Source organism: Rhinolophus sinicus, chromosome 17 (genome assembly GCF_057876585.1).
Source record: "Rhinolophus sinicus isolate RSI-liver-muscle chromosome 17, RSI-T2T, whole genome shotgun sequence".
NCBI classification, from domain to species: domain Eukaryota; kingdom Metazoa; phylum Chordata; class Mammalia; order Chiroptera; family Rhinolophidae; genus Rhinolophus; species Rhinolophus sinicus.
The window spans coordinates 57,666,375-57,684,210 of record NC_142517.1 but is presented as its reverse complement, the minus strand read 5'-3'; the positions used below and the strand labels follow the sequence as shown (position 1 = coordinate 57,684,210).

Below are 17,836 nucleotides of genomic sequence, written 5' to 3'. Positions count from 1 at the left end.
AGGGGAAAGCATTACAGGAGAGCAACAGTCAGTGTCCTGAACAGGAATAAGAATCCCCTTCTTGTCCTGAAAAGGTAAAGAACATCCTAAAGAAAGAGGTCTCGGAGTTTGGTATGGTAAGGATTCACTCTTGTTGTTGTTTTAATGTTTATAAGGCCTAGTGCCATAAATTTCTCTCTATTGCTTACAAATTTGAGAATTTTATTTAGGTTTTAAGTCTGCTACAAACATACTGTCTTATCTATATCTAAATAAAAATACTTCCCACCTACCACAAAGGCATAGAATCCATTCATTAGAGTCAAAGCTGTTCATTCTACAAAGACAGGGCCCCACTAGAAGTGCCCCTGGACTTAAATCTGCAACCCACCCCCAACCCCACCCCAAGCAGTAACAGGCTGCCTAGAATATGTAGCTGGGAGGGTCATCAGGGGTACAGAGAGGAGCTGCAGAAGACACCTTTGGCCTTCTCAGCTTTTAGCCTCAACTGTGATAGAGCTGCTAGTGGAGACAGAAATGACAGTTTCTACTTCACAGTGGGGAGACTGAGGCTCAGAGAAGTGGGTGGCTTGCCCAGGATCACATAGAAAGCCTATTCCAATTCTTAACCTTCATTCTGTTGTGGAGCCACATTCCAGGCCAAGGACCACATGCGGGAATTCATGCTCCATTTCAGGAAGTGGGGTTGTTGACTTTTCATTTACACAAAAATGAAAAATAAATAGCAGATGTTTGAAAGCATGTTGCAACTCATCTTACTGGGACTTAAAAGTGCAATGTGACTGAGAACATTAAGTTAGAAAATCCACATGGCCAAAAAAGATGTTTTGAATGAAATGCACGTTGTCTTTTTCTCTCTCACACACACACCAACAATACCTCATTGTTTCTTCTTCAGGGAGCAGCTGTGAAGGAAATAGGGGGAGGGAGATGGACAGAACATTCCATCTTTGTGTTTTATACAGAGCTAAGCTTTTAGGCCAGCCTTCCTGAACTGTAGGGGTGCGGCATGCATTAAAATTCAACATCAGTAACCTGATGAAGCTTATAAAATAACTTGGGAGAAGCCAGTTATCAAGACAAGGCATCTCAAATTGGATGATTTTGCGTTTGGAAACTACCTTCATCTTGATAAAATAAAAATAAAAAAGGTATGTACGATAGATTTAATTCTCCTTTATGATAAATAACAGAAGCAGTATTGACTTGCAATTGCCTCTTTTCAGCTAAAAATAATGACTAACACAATTGAGAGCTTGTGCCAGTAGCTTCACAGGGTTGGTCTCAGTTTTCCTCAAACAACCTTACAAGGCAGATGTTATTAGTGCCATTTTTCAGACGACGAAACGGAGGTTCAGATATTCTAAGTAAGGCCAAAGCTAAGACCACCAACAAATGCCAGAGCTGGGTGCCAACTCAGTGTTGACTCACCTCAAAGTGTTCTGCTTGCGCTATACACACCCCTCTATCCTATGAGAGACAATGAGAAGAATTTCCATACTGTGCTAGATGAATTCTCAAGGAATTGTTATCCAACTGTGCATTACAGTAAAATTAACTGAAACGTGAACTGGAATTCATTGCATGAATAGAAGATGCACTTAAAAATATAGCACAAGAATATTTTCTTCAGAAGATACGTTTTCTTGTTAGGTTCAATAGCTACATGGATTTTTCAAGACCCACTTGTGGAAATGTATTGTATTTTATCATGTGAAATCTAAAAATTTAGTCCTTAATGTTTTGCAGCTCCTTGAGAACAGGAACTAAGTCCAAGCTAACACACAGGCGTTGAGTTCAGACTCTTAGGAGATCTGGTATAAGTTCTGGCTTCAGAGCTTATCAAGAAGCAACCTGGGTAAAGTAACCTCATTGAGCACAGAGAATGTCAGCACAGGACCCTTCCAGATAGGATGCTGTGGAGATTCAGGGCATGGCTCATGTAAAATACTAAGGCCCAGGCTTCTTGGTGGGGAAGCTCGAAGAGCGTGAGCAGTGCTCAGCGTCAGTGCTGGACCAGGATGGTTGCTCGGTAACCTTAGCAGAATTTCTTTTAAATTATTTAATATTCAGTTCAAATAATATGTAAATTGTATTTATTTTTAAAAGTATTTAAACTCTCCTCATTAAGACAATCTTCCCATTGGTATAAGAAGATGCAAAACTACATGTCATGTATATCCAACTTCATAGGTACATATTAATAACGTGATCTGCCCTTGGAAGGTACTCAGTAACTATTGGATGAATTACAATGGAAAGGGCACTGGAAAAAATTATGGATGCTATCAACCTTTTCTCTCATAAAACATTTTAATGACAGGAATAAAATTACTGCAATAAAGAGGCATCTTTAGAAAAGATGCAATCAAGGGGAATTAACCCTGCTCTGAAATCCTCCTACAGACCTAAAAAAACATGTTTCAGCCCACAGTAGAACATTGTGTAACAAGACGTTGTCAGAGTAAGATGTGGAACTGACTTTTGGTGTAACTGTCACATGCTAAAGTGAGACTCATCAGGTTACAGAGGTAGGTGTTTATTGAAGGCCACCAAAGGTGGTGCGCAGAAGGAAGCATGGCTCAGGGGTGCTGCCAAACGGAGAGCTGGAGGGAGGTGGGGCCTGAGTCCCAGCTCTCTGCCCTTCTGGGCCTCAGTTTCCCCACCGGTTCACCTGGTGGGGGGATAAATGACCTCTAAGGTCCTTTCCAGTTTGGGGGGCACTGTAGAATGTGCATAATGTGTGGCCATCCCTTGAGGTTAGGCAATGAGCGTGGTGCCTACTGGGGGCCCAGAGTAGAGCTCCAGTGGTTCTAAGAACCTCTTGGAAATGGATGCAAATTTTTGCGGGTGGAGGCTGGGTTTCTAAATATCCATCATCCCTCAAAATAAAAGACAGGTGTTGTTTATACGGTGGAAGGGACTGATGGGAAATGGAGCTTCAGAAGCTAAGGAAGGTGGTCCCACTGCAGACTTGCTCATGAGGGTGGGGCTCAGTGACCACCCCTCTCCCGCCATCCCCTGCTGGCAGCTTTTACTCATTATATAATTTTTCTTTTGAAAACCAGCAAGGAAACTTCCAGAAGAAAAGTTATTGATTATTCAAGGTTATTTGAAGGTTTAGAAAGTCATAATAAAGTAGTTATAATTATTCCTGTTATGACACATCCTTTTAAATGCTCAGATCTGAGAACATTTTGCTTGCATTGATTCAGACCTCTCATCACAGGGAGAAAAGCAAACAGCTGGAAATAGCTCTTGTGCAGCTACAGGTAAGGAGTCACAAGGAAGAGAACAGACTGAAAATGAAGTCAGAGAAAGAAGCGGGGAGCAACGGATGCTCATACCCTGCCCGCCGCCCTGCAGCCTCTCCCACCCCTGCCTGCTGCTCCTCCTCACAGCAGCGTCCACTGCCGGAGGGTGCTTTGGGCCAAAACATAACTTGTTACACAGCTGCTGCATGCCAGCTACTAGTTCTTCTCTAGTTAAATGCACATCTATGGAAAATATCCCCAACAGAATGTAAAAGAAAGTAAAAGAAATTCAAGAAATGATCATTTGTTTCTGCTTTTTATAGTAACAGAAACTAGCATTTATTGAGCATTTTCTCTGTGTCAGATGCTGCTCCAAATGCTCTCTCTCTATTATCTCATTTAATTCTCAAAAAACTTCATAAGGGGGGGTATGATTGTTATTCTCACTTAATAGACCAGGAAACTAAAGCACATATTGGACACCGTTATACTTAGTATGTGGCAACGCCAATATTGAAACCCATTCAGGGTGACCCTGGAGTCCCCAGCATGCTGCTCCCTGTTCCAGTTTGCAGGCCTACTCCTGGGCTGGTAAACAGCCCAGCAAGATGGAGGCAGGGGCTGGGGGGTGACGGGGAGGAGGTCAGGAAGGCATTTTTCTTACGAATCGAATAAGACACTAAATGTTGTGCATGGTTTGTTTTCCTTTTTCCACACTCTAATGGCTCATTTGACTGCTTCAGTACCCCCCCTTTGCCTGTCCCCTGCCACCACATTGTTTCCATTCATTCTAGTATCTACTGTGCCTGGCACTTCCAGGTTCTGTGGTTGAGTCCCAGGAGAATCAGACAGTGTCCACCCTTGAAAAATGTCTAAGTAGGTGAGGGGGCCGGGGAGATTACACAATAGATCTAACAAACTCCAATACCAGGCAGCGTGTGCTCTGATAGAGGTACAAAGGTCCTGGAGAGAGGTTCCCAGGGGCGGAAGGCCTCCCAGCGGTGCTGACATTCAGGTGGCCCTGGAGGAGGAGGGGCTGCAATGGGCTGAGTGGGAGGAATGCCTCCAGAGGGACCGCCGCCCAGAGATCTTTCTCCAGTGATTGCTCAGAAGACTCCAGCTGCTTTGTTTCAATTCCAGGTTCCATCCCAGCCACTCAGCCTCAAGATGGTGACTGCATTGCTGCTGCTCTCGGCACTGGCTGGCCTCCTAGGTGGGGCAGAGGGACAAGCATTCCATCTTGGGAAGTGCCCAGCTCCTCCTGTGCAGGAGAATTTTGACATAAATAAGGTGTGGTAAAAGGCTAACCTCCCACTTGTGTTCCTGTCCCTTGTTTGAATAAGCACCCTGAAAGGCTCGGCTTGATTATTCTGCCCTGATGGCCACAGCAGGCCTGGGAGTAGGTACTTACCTTATATGCGGTTCTCTCACAGCAGACTCTGAGGCGAGAACTGGGAGTAGGGAATTTTTGGAAGATGATCTCAGGAAGCACAGGTGAGCATGTGGGGAAAGTGAGACAGAGAAGGCAGGAAGCAGTAAAAGGTGCATTCAGGAGCTGGTTACTCTGTGAACAACAATGGGTTCAGTCTTGCTGGGGATCCTTTGAGGAAATGCATGGAATGCGCCCCAGATTGTCCCACAGACGGATGCAAGTGGGCCGTGGGAGCTCCCATGGCAAAGCTGTCTGGCCAAGGAGACACAGGTGCAGTCTGTATGGGAATTGTCTGCTGTGGCTGAGGCAAACCCAGAGGTGGGCGGAGAGGACATGGGCTCAGGCATCAGTAGCAGCTGCTGCAGTCATCTTATCCCCATTCATCCGCAGATGAAGAAGCTGAATGTCAGACAGTTTATAAATCACCGAGTCACATAGCTACTAAATGCATCCTGGGATTCCAAGCTAGGCCTCCTACTACTGCCGGACACCCAAGGATTACCCAAACGGCCCAGGAGACAACAGAATTCCCCAAAGGGCTTTCTCATCTATGGCTTTTCTTCCTCAGAGTAGGCCCAGCCTTACTGGATATTTGTGTGGCCAGGGGGCTGGAGCAGCAGAAAGAGGCAGCTATTGGATAACAGGACTTAAAGCTCCCATTGCTGCTAACTCATGCTTAGAATCTCCCTGTTAAGACATCTTCCCCTTAGTAGAAGATTTGGATCTCTTTTAAGAAGCAACGCACTTGTTATGAGTGACATTGAACTTGTTATCAGTCACTCACACCTCAGTGTGAATGAGTGTTGTGCTCTCTTAGGGGGTGGGTTAGGTAGAGGAGTGAGGGAGGAGAGCTCAAAGCCTGAGGGGGTGGAGAGAGAGCATTATCAATAGAGACCTCAAACAGGGGAGATGGGAAGGGGAGACATAGTAAACTGCAGTTTACATTGACTAACTCCATTAATTATGAAGGGCTGATCCTTTCGTTTACATAACCCTGCTGGTCCACAGGTGGCTTTATAGAAAAATCAAGGGAATTTGAGTAACATTTCAGTTTGGGGGTAAAAATCCCAAGACACTTTGAAAATTATAATTGATTTGTATTTACAAAAGTCCTTTGAGGAATAAAGCAGGATATTTAAAATAACAGTTTTATTGAGATATAATCCATATACTATATACTTTACCTATTTAAAGTGGTTTTCACTTTCAGTGGTTTTTAGTATATTCGCAGCTATAGAACCATCACCACAATCAATTTTAGAACATTTTTATCATCCCAAAAAGAAACCCCCATACCCATTAAAAGTCATTCCCCATTTCCCCCAACCCTCTCTGCTCCAGGCAACGGGTAATCTACTTTCTGTCTCTATGAATTTACCTATTCTGGACATTTCATAAAAATGGAATCATGAAATAATATGTGGTCTTTTGTGACTGACTCCTTTTACTCAACATGTTTTCAAGGTTCATACATGTTGTAGCATGTGTGAATTCTTCATTCCTTTTCATTGCCAAAGTATACTCTACTATATGGATCATGCCATATTTTATTTATCTATTCATCATTTGAGTAGTTTATACTTTTTGACTATTAGAAATAATGCTGCTATGAACACTCATATCCAAGGTTCTTTTTGTTTGCTGGTTTGTTTTTGTGGGCACATATATTCTTAGTTTTCCTGGGTATATACCTAGGAATAGAATTACTAGGTCACATGGTAACTCCATGTTTAATCTTTTGATAAACTGCCAAACTGTTTTCCAAAAGGCCTGCACCATTTTACATTCCCACCAGTAGTGTATAATTCCAGTTTCTCCATATCTTTGTCCATACTTGTTATTGTCATTTCTCTGATTATAACCATTTTTAGTGGATATGAAGTGGTATTTCACTGCAGTTTTGTTGTTGTTTTTTAAGATTTTATTGGGGAAGGGGGACAGGACTTTATTGGGGAACAGTGTGTACTTCCAGGCCTTTTTTCCAAGTCAAGTTGTTGTCCTTTCCGTCTTAGTTGTGGAGGACGCAGCTCAGCTCCAGGTCCAGTTGCTGTTTCTGCTTGCCAGAGGCGCAGTCCACCATCCCTTGCAGGACTCAAGGAATTGAACCAGCAACCTTGTGGTTGAGAGCCCGCGCTCCAACCAACTGAGCTATCCAGGAGGCAGCTCAGCTCAAGGTGCCATGTTCAGTCTCAGTTGCAGGGGGCAGAGCCAACCATCCCTTGCGGGACTCGAGGAATTGAACTGGCAACCTTGTGGTTGAGAGCCCACTGGCCCATGTGGGAATCGAATCGGCAGCCTTCGGAGTTAGGAGCGTGGAGCTCTAACCGCCTGAGCCACCGGGCCGGCCCTCACTGTAGTTTTGATATGCATTTCCCAAACGGCTAATAATGTTGAGCATCTTTTCATGAACTTATTGGCCATTTGTATTTCTTCTTCATAGAAATGTCTATTCAAGTATTTTGCCCATTTTTTAATTGGGTGATCTACCTTTTAATTGTTGCTATATAAGAGTTCTTTATATATTTTAGATACGAGTCCCTGTCAGATAATAATTTCCAAATATTTCCTCCCATTCCATGGATTGTCTTTTCACTTTATTGATGTGTTCTTTTCACTCTCTCGATGTGTCCTGCGTCTTTTGAAGCACAGAAGTTTTCAGTATGAATTAAGTCCAATTTATCTATTTTTTCTTTCATTGCTTTTGCTTTTGGTGTTATATTTAAAAACCATTGCCTAATCCAAGGTTAGGAAGATTTACTCCTATATTTTCTTCTAAAACTTTTATAGAAGAAAGACTTTACATTTTAAGTTAGATTTTGTATGTCATGTGATATAGGGGTCCAACTTATTCTTTTGCATGCGGATATTTGGTTGTCCCAGAACTATTTGTTGAGAAAACTATTCTTTCCCCATTAAATAGTCTTGGCATCCTTGTAGAAAATCAATTAACCATATATGTATGAGTTTATTTTTGGACTTTCAATTCTATTCTCCTGGTCTATATGTTTATCCCTTTGCTAGTACCATACAGTCTTGACTACTATAGCTTTGTAGTTAAGTTTTGAAATCAGAGTGTATGAGTCTTCCAACTTTGTTCTTCCGGCTATTTTGAGTCCTCTGCATTCCATATGAATTTTAGGATCAATTTGTCAATTTCTACAAAGAAGCCAGTTGGGAGTTTTAATGGAGATTGCATTGAAACTGTAGACCAGCTGCCATCTTAACAATTTTAAGTCTTCCAACTCGTGAACTTAAGATATCTTTCCGTTATACTTAACGTCTTCTTTAATTTCTTTCAGCAATGTGGTTTTCAGAGTACAAATTTTATATCTCATTGGTTAAATTTATTCCTAAGTATTTTATTCTTTTGAGGTTATTGTAAATGGAATGTTCTCCATTTCACTTGCAGATTATTCATTGTAAGTGTAGAAATATGTTTGATTTCTATATATTGATCTTGTATTCTTTAACCTTGGTGAATTCATTTATTAGTTCTAATAGTTTTTGTGTGTGTGTATAGATGCCTTAGGATTTTCTGTGTAAAAAATCATGTCATCTGCAAATAGAGATAGTTATACTTCATCTTTCCCAGGATTCTTTTTAAACATTGCATTCTTCTTATACAGATAGAGAAACTGAGACTCTAGAACCTGGAAAAAGCAAGACAAAGATTCTCCTCTAGAGCCTCTGGAAAGGACTATAACCCTGCCAACATCTTGATTTTAGCCTAGTGAGACCTGTGTCAGACTTCTGACCTGTGGAACTATAACAGAGTAAATGTGTGTTGTCTTAAGCTTGTGGTAATTTGTTATAGCATCAATACAAATTGTATTTTCTCTAATTTTTATATGAAAAGTAGCTTAATATGTACATTATTTGCACCTGACTTTTTTCATTAAAGATATCTTGGAAATAATTCCACATTGCTCTTTTAAAAGAGGATGTATAACATTCTACTGCATGGATGTGCCATCGTTTATTTACCAAGGCCCCTACTAATGCTCCCTTAGACTCTTTCCTGTCCTTTATTATTATAAATAGTACTGCAACAGATAACCTTATACACATATTATTTCTTATTATCTGAAGGATACATTCCCAGAAGTGAAATTGCTGGGCCAAAGAGTGTATGTATTTTTAGTTTGGCTAGGTATTGCCAGATTGCCCACCACGAAGGTTGTAAACAGGTGCGGTCTCTATGCCAGGTAATGTATGGAAGCTGGAGATGCCATCCTCGCCCACACAGCTGCACACTTCTTTTAAAATTGACTCTGTGCACCGCAGTTGTGAACTGAGAGCCAGCTGCCATTGGAAGAGTGACACAGGTCTTCTAAATCCTCATCATGTACCAGAAACCTTTGTGCCCAGCTCCCTCCCTACATGGGGTCATGTGAGGAGAATTTAACCAACTCTGGAGTCCCAGCTCCCCAAAGTGAACATATCTGGCTTTGTACATGATTCAAAAATGCCCTGTAGAATCATAAAATGTTTGAGATGGCACCTTACATCACCTAGACTAATCCCTTCCTTTAACAGAGTTTAGAATTTCTCATAGATTTTGGCTGAAGGGGACACTGAGAACATATCTAAATAAAGAGCACTTTAGGAATAGAATGTGGCATTCAACCGGTGCCCACACATCCGATTCACTTATTCTCATTTGAATCAATATCTTGCTCAGTTGCTGCTGGGAACAATGCAGCCCATTTTGCCTGGTTTCCCCAGGAAAGGGCTCTGCTCTGAAAGACAACAATGGAGAAGAGTTTGCAGGTCCCCAGAGAGCCACAGGGTTTTGCTCTGCTTGTTGTCTCTGCAGTATCTTGGAAGATGGTATGAAATCGAGAAGATCCCCGTGAGCTTTGAGAAGGGAAGCTGCATCCAAGCCAACTACTCGCTAATGGAAAACGGAAACATCAAAGTGATAAACCAGGAGCTGAGGTGAGTGGCTGTGGTTTCAAAAGCTTCACACATCCTGGAGCCAGCTCGGCAGAGAGCTGTCCTAGTGTGACTGGGTGTCCTTGCAGTCTAGGTCAGGGAGGACACGGTCATTGCTGGGTCTGGACGGCCTGCTCATAACAGGTCCTTAGATGAAAGCTTTTGTCAGGCAGGACAGTGGGGACTAGAGGTCACTCACTCATTTCCATAACCACTTGCAGACCACCTACTGTGTATTGGACCCTGTGAGAGCCACTAGGGTAATGCAAACTGCTGGCTTCCTTCTCTCACTGCAAAGTAGATACTCTGGTAGCAAAGGACAGCAGGAACCATGTTGTCTGACCTGCAAACCAAGGGAGAAACCCTTCTCTATCATCTACTGACAGAGAGCATCCAGCACTCCTTGAAACTTCCAGCAACTGGGAGCTCATCGCCTTCCATGACAGTTCATTTCATCTCCAGACAGCTTTAACTATTAGAAAATTCCTTTTCTGATTAAGTAAGGTTCAAATACACATGTAGTCACACTCCAGGTTATGTGAACAGGATGTTCCACAGAAGTGTACTTTTCTATTACTGAAGGCTTCTCACAGATTGATATTTGATCCCAAAATTCACACTTTGAAAAGCAAACACAAACTTTAAAAAGCCTCAGGAAAACTACCCACCCTCCATCAACAAAGATAAGAGCAACAATAAACAACAGTAACAGTTATTAAGCATTTCCTATGGGCAAAGCACTATTCTGCATGTATGTGCATATATACATATGTATGTACATATATATATGGGTATGTGTGTATATATATTCATTTAATCTCATAACAACCCTGAAGTAGTACTATTACTAACCCCATTTTTATGGGTGAGGAAACTGAGGTATAGAGAAGTAATGTGCCCAAGGGTCGCAAAGTTCATAAGTGACGAAGTTGAGATTCCCACCCAGGGAGGAGTGAAATGGGGAAGAGAACCGAAGACAGATAAAAAGAAAGGCTGGGAGTGAAGGATTGTCCTTCCTGTTCCCTTCAGGATCTGAAAATTGTGTTCAACTCCAAGAAAACACGTAAGCCAGCCTGGAAGTTACTCAGGCTCAGAGGGGCTTTCTAAGGCCATGCTATTATCCACCAAGCTTCCTGTGAGCCAAAACACAGTGGGTTGACTCCCTGAGTCTACGTAAACCACAGAAACAAAGTAAGGATATTGAGGGACTCTATAAAGAAAAATCCAGCTCATTTCAGGTCCCAGGAAGGGCTACAGGAATTGAGATGCAGTTTTCCAGAACATCTCACAGGAATTTTGTAGGCCCCAAAGTTGCAATGACTTCATTTCAAATATTTTGTCCCATTCTAAGACCAAGAGTCAGACAATGATACAGATCCCCAAACCTATGCGATCTCCCCACCTCTTCTTCGGAGCTGGCCAGGATCCTGAGTGTTAGGTCTCTCTGCCTCTAGGGTCACACCTGGTTAAGATACAAGGGCACATGGAAAAAGGTTTGCTAGTTCAGGAAAATGGTCTAGCCTCTTCTTCCAGGAGTACTGCTGAGTGAGTGGACGACACAGCAGGGAGTCTGAGGAGAACATGCTTAGCCAGTGTCAGAGAATTAGAGGAACAAAGCAGCTAGCATGGGACCGGGAGCTGAAGGGCTCAGGCTTTGGAGTTAGGCTGCCCAGTTTCGAATCCTGGTTCTGGCTCTAACAACATGATCTTAGGTTAGTTATAATCATCCTCTCCAGCTCCTTTTCCTCCTCAGTGAAACGGCAATAATCATAGCACCTCATAGCCTTTCCCCAAAAGGCTCTGTGAGCATTAGTGAGGCAACACATGTAAAGCATTTAGACCACTTAATCATTTAATAAATATTACTATTACTATTAATCTGCTGCTACCCTTGAAACTATGCATGCATTTTTCTCATGAACAAATTGCAAGTTAATGACCAGAGACAGGTGTTTTAAAAATTGTTCTGGAGCACAACACAAATGATAATGAAAAGGGAGAAAAGCTCCTGGAAAAGAGACAGGTTTGTTGCTAAGCAACTGTATGCAGATAGAAATGGACCATTTTCCCTGGCTAACTGAGTTCCAGGTGATAGAGCAGGGCACAATCAGAGTACATGCAGGACCATCAGAATACATTTCCCACCCTCCCTTGTCTGGTGCTTATTGTATGGTTTCTAGGACAGCCATTACCACAAACCATAGCCTACTTTCTGGCACGTTCTAATTTTAGTTTGTCTGCCCCCTTGAGGACTGATGAACAGGCAGTTCCTGTCCCAGCTTCCCATAGAGAGCACCCTAATGTCTGAATACCCTCCCTGAACTGCCTCTATCCCCAGGCCTTTCCCCGCTCCCCCAGGCCCACGGGGTCATCAGGAGTTATCCAGAAGTGGAGCCAGTTCCCTTCAGAAGAGTGAAAGTATTTCATACAACCTAAGACCATCACTTTTAAGACACACCACCACATACCACAAAGAAAGAAATAACACAAGTGTAAGGTGGCATTAATTATAAGATACACACTTTATATTGAATGTCTCTGAGACCTGGATGCACCCGAGAATCACAAAATAAGGTAAATCTTTGCTCACTGCCTGCTTTTACCCGGCCTACATCAAAACCTCCCATGTTCAATCAGGAGCTTGTTGAATGGGAAGGTGTCTCAGGGTTCAGGTGTATAAACCCTTTTACGGGACAGATGATGTCACATGAGATCACTGAGGCCCAAAGAGGGAGAAAAGCTTGCAGATCTCCAGACTCCATGTTTTGCATTATTTTCAGTAATCAAGTCAGTCAGTATTTTTCCATTGGTCCCTTCTCATTTTTTAAAGTGATTCACTTTTAAAGAAGTGAATTCTTAGTGTATTGGGCTGTTTTGATTGTTTGGCATTTCCTTCTCTTTTATTCCCTCTGTCTCCAGAGCCTTGCAGGCCGTTGCTTATAGTCCAAGCAACAGTGTAGAAATGCAAGGGTCTAACATATTATCCAATTCTGGAGCATTGCAATCACGACTTCTCATCACCCCAGGGCTGTCTTCTTCTCCTTGGTCTCAGAGACAGTCACAGAAGAAAGGGGAAGGAATGGAACTAGAGGCTAGCCTGCCTTCAAGAGCCTCTCTAACCCAAAATCACAATGTTGGCCACCATGGTCGTTAGTGTCACAAGTCTTGCCTTTTATTGGTTTTTGGCTTTCAAGGTGTTCGGGTTATTTTATTTTATTTTTTAACTCATGGCAGATCTGATGGAACTGTGAATCAAATTGAAGGTGAAGCCTCCCAGGCCAACCTCACAGAGCCCGCCAAGCTGGGAGTGAAGTTTTTCTGGTGTAAGTATCCACTTCTCTTGGATTGGAGTTTCAGGGACAAGAGACAGGTAAACTGAAGGCTAGAGCCCTGGGTTGGAGCATTTGTGTCACATCTGGGTGTCATCCATAATGACTCAATGCATAATTATTTGTTGATTACCTACTACACGCCAGGCACTGGGGTAGGTGCTGGAGATGCAGTGATGAGGAAGACAGAGCTGGCCCTTGCCCCTGAGGAGCTTACATCCCAGTGCAGATTCTGACAAATACCCAGGCGATTTACTACAAAACTACAGTGAATGTTTCAATAGAGGAAGCAGAGATTGGAGCAATAGGAGACCCTATCCAGTCTTGTTACCCAGAGAAAACTGAGGCCTGAAAAATTAGTAGTTATTAGCAGAACAACAAACATATACAAAAACTTAGAGCCAAGAGGTGGCAGGAGTGAAGGTCTGTTTGAGTCCTGGCTCTGTCGGCCATTTTCCAGCCCCATCGTAGAAGTCCCTGAGAGATAGTTAATCACAAGCCTTTGCCCTGTGAGTCCTGGGCTAAGTGAGGAATGGACACAGGCAACAGCAAAGGCACCACATATTAGTTTTAGTGCTGATCTAGACACACCAAAGAATTCAGCTCAGAACTGTGAAGCTTTCTAATGCCAAAAGTGCTTGGGAGGGCCTCTCCCCACCTGTGCGGCCAACACTGAAATCACCAGCTGCAAGAGGAATCACACTACTCTCTTCCATCCCCTGACCAATCAAGGACCTAGAATGGGACAAAGAGGAAGTTCTTATTTTCTTGACCTAGATAGGAATGCTGGGATGAGGAGAAAACAGTTCCTCCCACACATATGACTATGGGCAACTAACTTCACATCTACACCCAGTCCTGTGAAGATAAACTAGATAACACATATTCTATAAGCTGGAAAAGGCTTTGTACAGGTCTCTTGTTATTTCCACAAATAAGAAAGTGGAAGTGCAGAAAAGCTAGGTGACGTAGGCAAGGTCACTGGACGAATTAGAGGCAGAGTTGGGACTAAAACCCAGGTCTCCAAACTCTCAGTGAAGATGGGGATGGGAGTGAAGGTAAAATATTATGTGCACAACCTTCTTAGGAAGCCTGCAGCAGGAGCTAAAGGAGAGGCCAGAGCTGTTGGCTGGGGAAACAGAGAAGGAAGAGATTTATTGTGGTTGTAGGGATCAGATGTTTGCACTGGATTTTGCAGAGGATATGGGAGATTATGGGAAAGGGCGTTCCAAGTGGACGGAATGGCATGAGAAAAGGTCTAGAGAAAAACCCTAGAGCAAAGGAGGGTCCATGGAGTGGAAGATAAGACACCAGAGAGTTTGAAAGTCCTTCCATAAGCAATAGGAGACTGTCAAAGTTTTCTAATAAAGAGACATGGAAGTTTTCTTTACTACGAGCAAATATCTGAGCAAATTTATGCTTGAGTGCTAGACTCTGTGGGAGGAAAGCAGAATGTGCCTGCCTGAGGGTGTGCAAGTGGGGCACAACGCTGCTGCGGGAAGAGGTGGAAGACGTATTTTCGCCAAATCACTCCGGGCTGAAGAGCTCTCAGTCCAGCTGGGCACACACAAAGCAGTTGAATTTCAACAATAGCAGATATATGATGAATATATGCTCTTATGAGTGAGCCAGGCAGGTGGCACCAACAGTGCTAGAAAAAGTAAGTCAGAAACAATACTTAGTCGAGGCCCTACAGCCTCGTCCAGGCTCCTGTCCAGATGTCCTCTACGTGTCCTTCTGTCTCATAGTTATGAACAGGTAGAAAGCCGGAAGGACCTTGGTGGGTGGTCATCTGGACTAGTCCTCCTGTGTGGTCCTGATAACCAGCTAGGTCCTTGACACTCAGCCAAGCACTAACCACTCACACACTGCCTCCTTTGTCTAGCAGCTTCACACGGTCATTCACGAGTGCTGTGCTGTGGTTTGACTTGGCAAACACTGGGATTAGTTTTGAACATGGGGTGGGGGGCGGGGGGGGCGGGGGGGGCGGGCGGGGAATGCTGAAAACCCAGGAAAACAAATCATCCAGGACTGCAAATGTGTCCGTGTCTATTGTTCTTATGGGGTCAGCATACATCTTTCTCCCATGTGGGTCCATCTTCTGCTTAACTGTGCTATGAATTTTCCTTGGCTTGGAGCTTGGCTGTGTAGATCAAATTCCTACAGGAAGTTTCTGGATCCAGAAGGAGAGGGCAAATCCTCTTAAGAACCCCTTTAATCTTGGGCTTTCAGTGCTGCACAGATATCAATCAATGACTTGTCATAGGTCATTTGTAAGGAAAAGCTCATAACCTGTTACCACATGATTTGCCATATTCTTAGAACTGGAAGGACTTTCTGAAGGGCAGGCCGGAAGGAAAACAGACAAACCAATGTTATCCCCTGCCTCCTCCCTTGGTCAATTTCTAGAGTAAGCTGGGTGGTACGGACTCAGAAAGCCTGAGGCCCCTGACCTTACATTCTTAACTCCACTTAGCTAAGTGAAGCTCCATATGCACGAGTGCTAAGGCAGCCTGTCAGTCTAGAGGATCCAGCCAAACCCCCCAGTTCCTATGGGCTTGCAGAGACCAGCCTGTCCTGTCAGGGAGGATCCAGAATGTTAGCTCTGAACTCTGGCTACACATTAGAATCACTGGGGAGCTTTTAATGGTACCAACCACCTGATACCAGGAGCGGGGGTGGAGGAGGGCTAGTATTTTTCAAAGCTCCCATACGATTCCCACGTGAAGCCAGAATTAAAAAACACTGATCTAGAAGAACCAGGACACCAGAGCCTGGCTTCTGGGCACTGGAAAATGTTTCTCTTGCACCGGTTCCTCCTAATACTGCCCTCTTCTGGTTCTCAGTGATGCCTTCGGCTCCGTACTGGGTCCTGGCCACGGATTACGAGAACTACGCCCTCGTGTACTCCTGTACCACAATCATCTGGCTGTTTCACGTAGATCATGTTTGGATCTTGGGAAGAAACCCTTATCTCCCTCCAGAAACAATGACCTACCTAAAAGATATCCTGACCTCTAATAACATTGACATTGAGCAAATGACTATCACAGATCAGGTGAACTGCCCCGAGTTTCTGTAACAAGGCTCCAAACGGAGCCTGCATTCACGCCATGTTCCTTATTTTGCTTTGCTTTTCCCCCACCTCACCCCATGCTTCATAATAACAAACCAACCCACCATGGCAAACCATTGCAAATACCAGGAGGGAAATTTAACAGCAGAAGCCAGTGGAAAGGAACTCCAGGAAAGTTGGCCCAAACACTTACCATGCACTATCCTGTTACCTTGCAAGCCTAATAATAAACTTGTTGCTGACCTGCTGTGCTCACAGTAAGTTCTGAATTGGATCAATTATTGTGGGTTTTTAATTATAAGCTTATGTTTAGAAATCCTGAATCCGTTAGGTTGAAAAAATTAAGCACTGAACAGTTTAAATTTAAAAGTAACAACCTGATGGCAAAGGCATGTTCTGAACACCTGGATCCAGGTGCCCCCTCTGCAGTAGGCATTCCTTTGGGAGGAATCATTTAGGGTTTTTGAGTCTCCTACACACACTTTCCTTGAAGCATTTACTTTCTTATCAGGAGGTCTTCAGAGTCAGGGTGAAGAATGGGACCATCTTGGGATCTGTATAAGGCAGAAGAGAATCTATCAGTGAGTAATTATGGGGATTTTTTAAAGAAAATGGTTTTTTAAAACTCTTTCGTTCAATTGTTATTTACTGAGTCCCAACTGCATTCTGGGCATTAAAAAATACAGAATCCCCGCCCTCCCACAGAAGTTCACAGACTAGTAAGGGAGACTGACAAGTAAAGATCAAATCATAATCGACGCTAAAGAATGCAAAGGTAGAGGCACGTAGAGGGAGCCATGGGGGCTCCGGGAAGGTCCCCGCAAGGTTGTACAGTCACGGCTCCGGGTGTTCCAGGTTCAGGAGTCAAGAACCACCTTGACTGAGGTTTTTATTTCTTTTACATTGTGACTTTCAAAATCAGAAAGACCTCAGAATTATCACCCTGCAATTTCACTTAGCTCACATAACATTTATAATCCACTGGAATTTGGGGAAATAATAGAAAATTAAGCCATTTGATCAGATTTTTGCTTTTTTTAACATGAATATAAAATAATTTCCTTGAGCACTTGAGACTTTTTAATGCTTTATGTTAAAGGGTATGAAAATTCCAAGGCTCTTCATATGAATAATTTTCATTTTACTAAATAAATATAACCTCAAAATGTAGCTTCCAGTTCAAAATTCCTAAAGGCTGAAACCACGGGGCAAAAAGGCGGTACAGAGGAGGTAGGTATTAAAGGAGAAGACCCTCTCTTCCCAGGTCTGCCTGCTGCTGTGCCCTGTGCTTTAGCACACTGCCCACCCCAGCAGAGGGCACTTGGCTCGCCTTCTAAAAACACAGTTCTTCCCTAGAGTGCTAAGCTGCCTATCTTTCTCTTATCTTATGTTACAAAATAAGTTGTGATTGCTTTCCTCTTAACAGCTGTCTGATGACATCTAAAACAGTGGAAGTGACTACATTTTAAACCTTATCTGGTATCTTGCTCAATACACTGGCTCAATTTTTTTTTCAGTTTTATTTTATTTTATTATCATTATTTATTATTATTTTCAGGTGTACAAAACCATGTAATACTTAGATATTTATATCCCTCACAAAGTGATAACCCCCCACCCCCACTCTACTACCCCTATGACATCATATATAGCTGTTACAGTTCCACTGACTCTATTCCTTATGCTGTATTCCACATCCCGTGACTATATATATATTAAATTATAGTTGACATTCATTATTATTCAGCTTCAGGTGTACAGTGCAGTGATCAGGACCTACCCCATCCATGACGTGGTCTCTCTAATGAGA

General features: G+C 43.1%; 1 protein-coding gene and 1 long non-coding RNA gene across 4 annotated transcripts; both read left to right on the top strand.

Moving 5' to 3' along the window:
- Positions 1–996: 996 nt before the first annotated feature.
- APOD (apolipoprotein D) lies at positions 997–16,287 on the top strand. 3 transcript variants are annotated; one of them, XM_019723470.3, is made up of 6 exons: positions 997–1,151; positions 3,230–3,272; positions 4,395–4,544; positions 9,503–9,624; positions 12,856–12,944; positions 15,797–16,287. In XM_019723470.3, the coding sequence occupies exons 3-6, from the start codon at positions 4,422–4,424 to the stop codon at positions 16,030–16,032; spliced, it is 570 nt and encodes a 189-aa protein (XP_019579029.2). In that variant the 5' UTR covers positions 997–1,151; positions 3,230–3,272; positions 4,395–4,421; the 3' UTR covers positions 16,033–16,287. The 3 variants fall into 3 exon arrangements, with proteins under 3 accessions (XP_019579029.2, XP_019579045.2, XP_019579038.2); XM_019723486.3 differs by lacking the exon at positions 3,230–3,272 and having other exon boundaries at positions 1,009–1,151; XM_019723479.3 differs by lacking the exon at positions 997–1,151 and having other exon boundaries at positions 3,216–3,272.
- Positions 4,553–8,642, top strand: LOC141571049 (uncharacterized). The gene is made up of 2 exons (XR_012495543.2): positions 4,553–4,748; positions 8,313–8,642. It is a non-coding gene; the product is annotated as an uncharacterized LOC141571049 (long non-coding RNA).
- Positions 16,288–17,836: the final 1,549 nt, after the last annotated feature.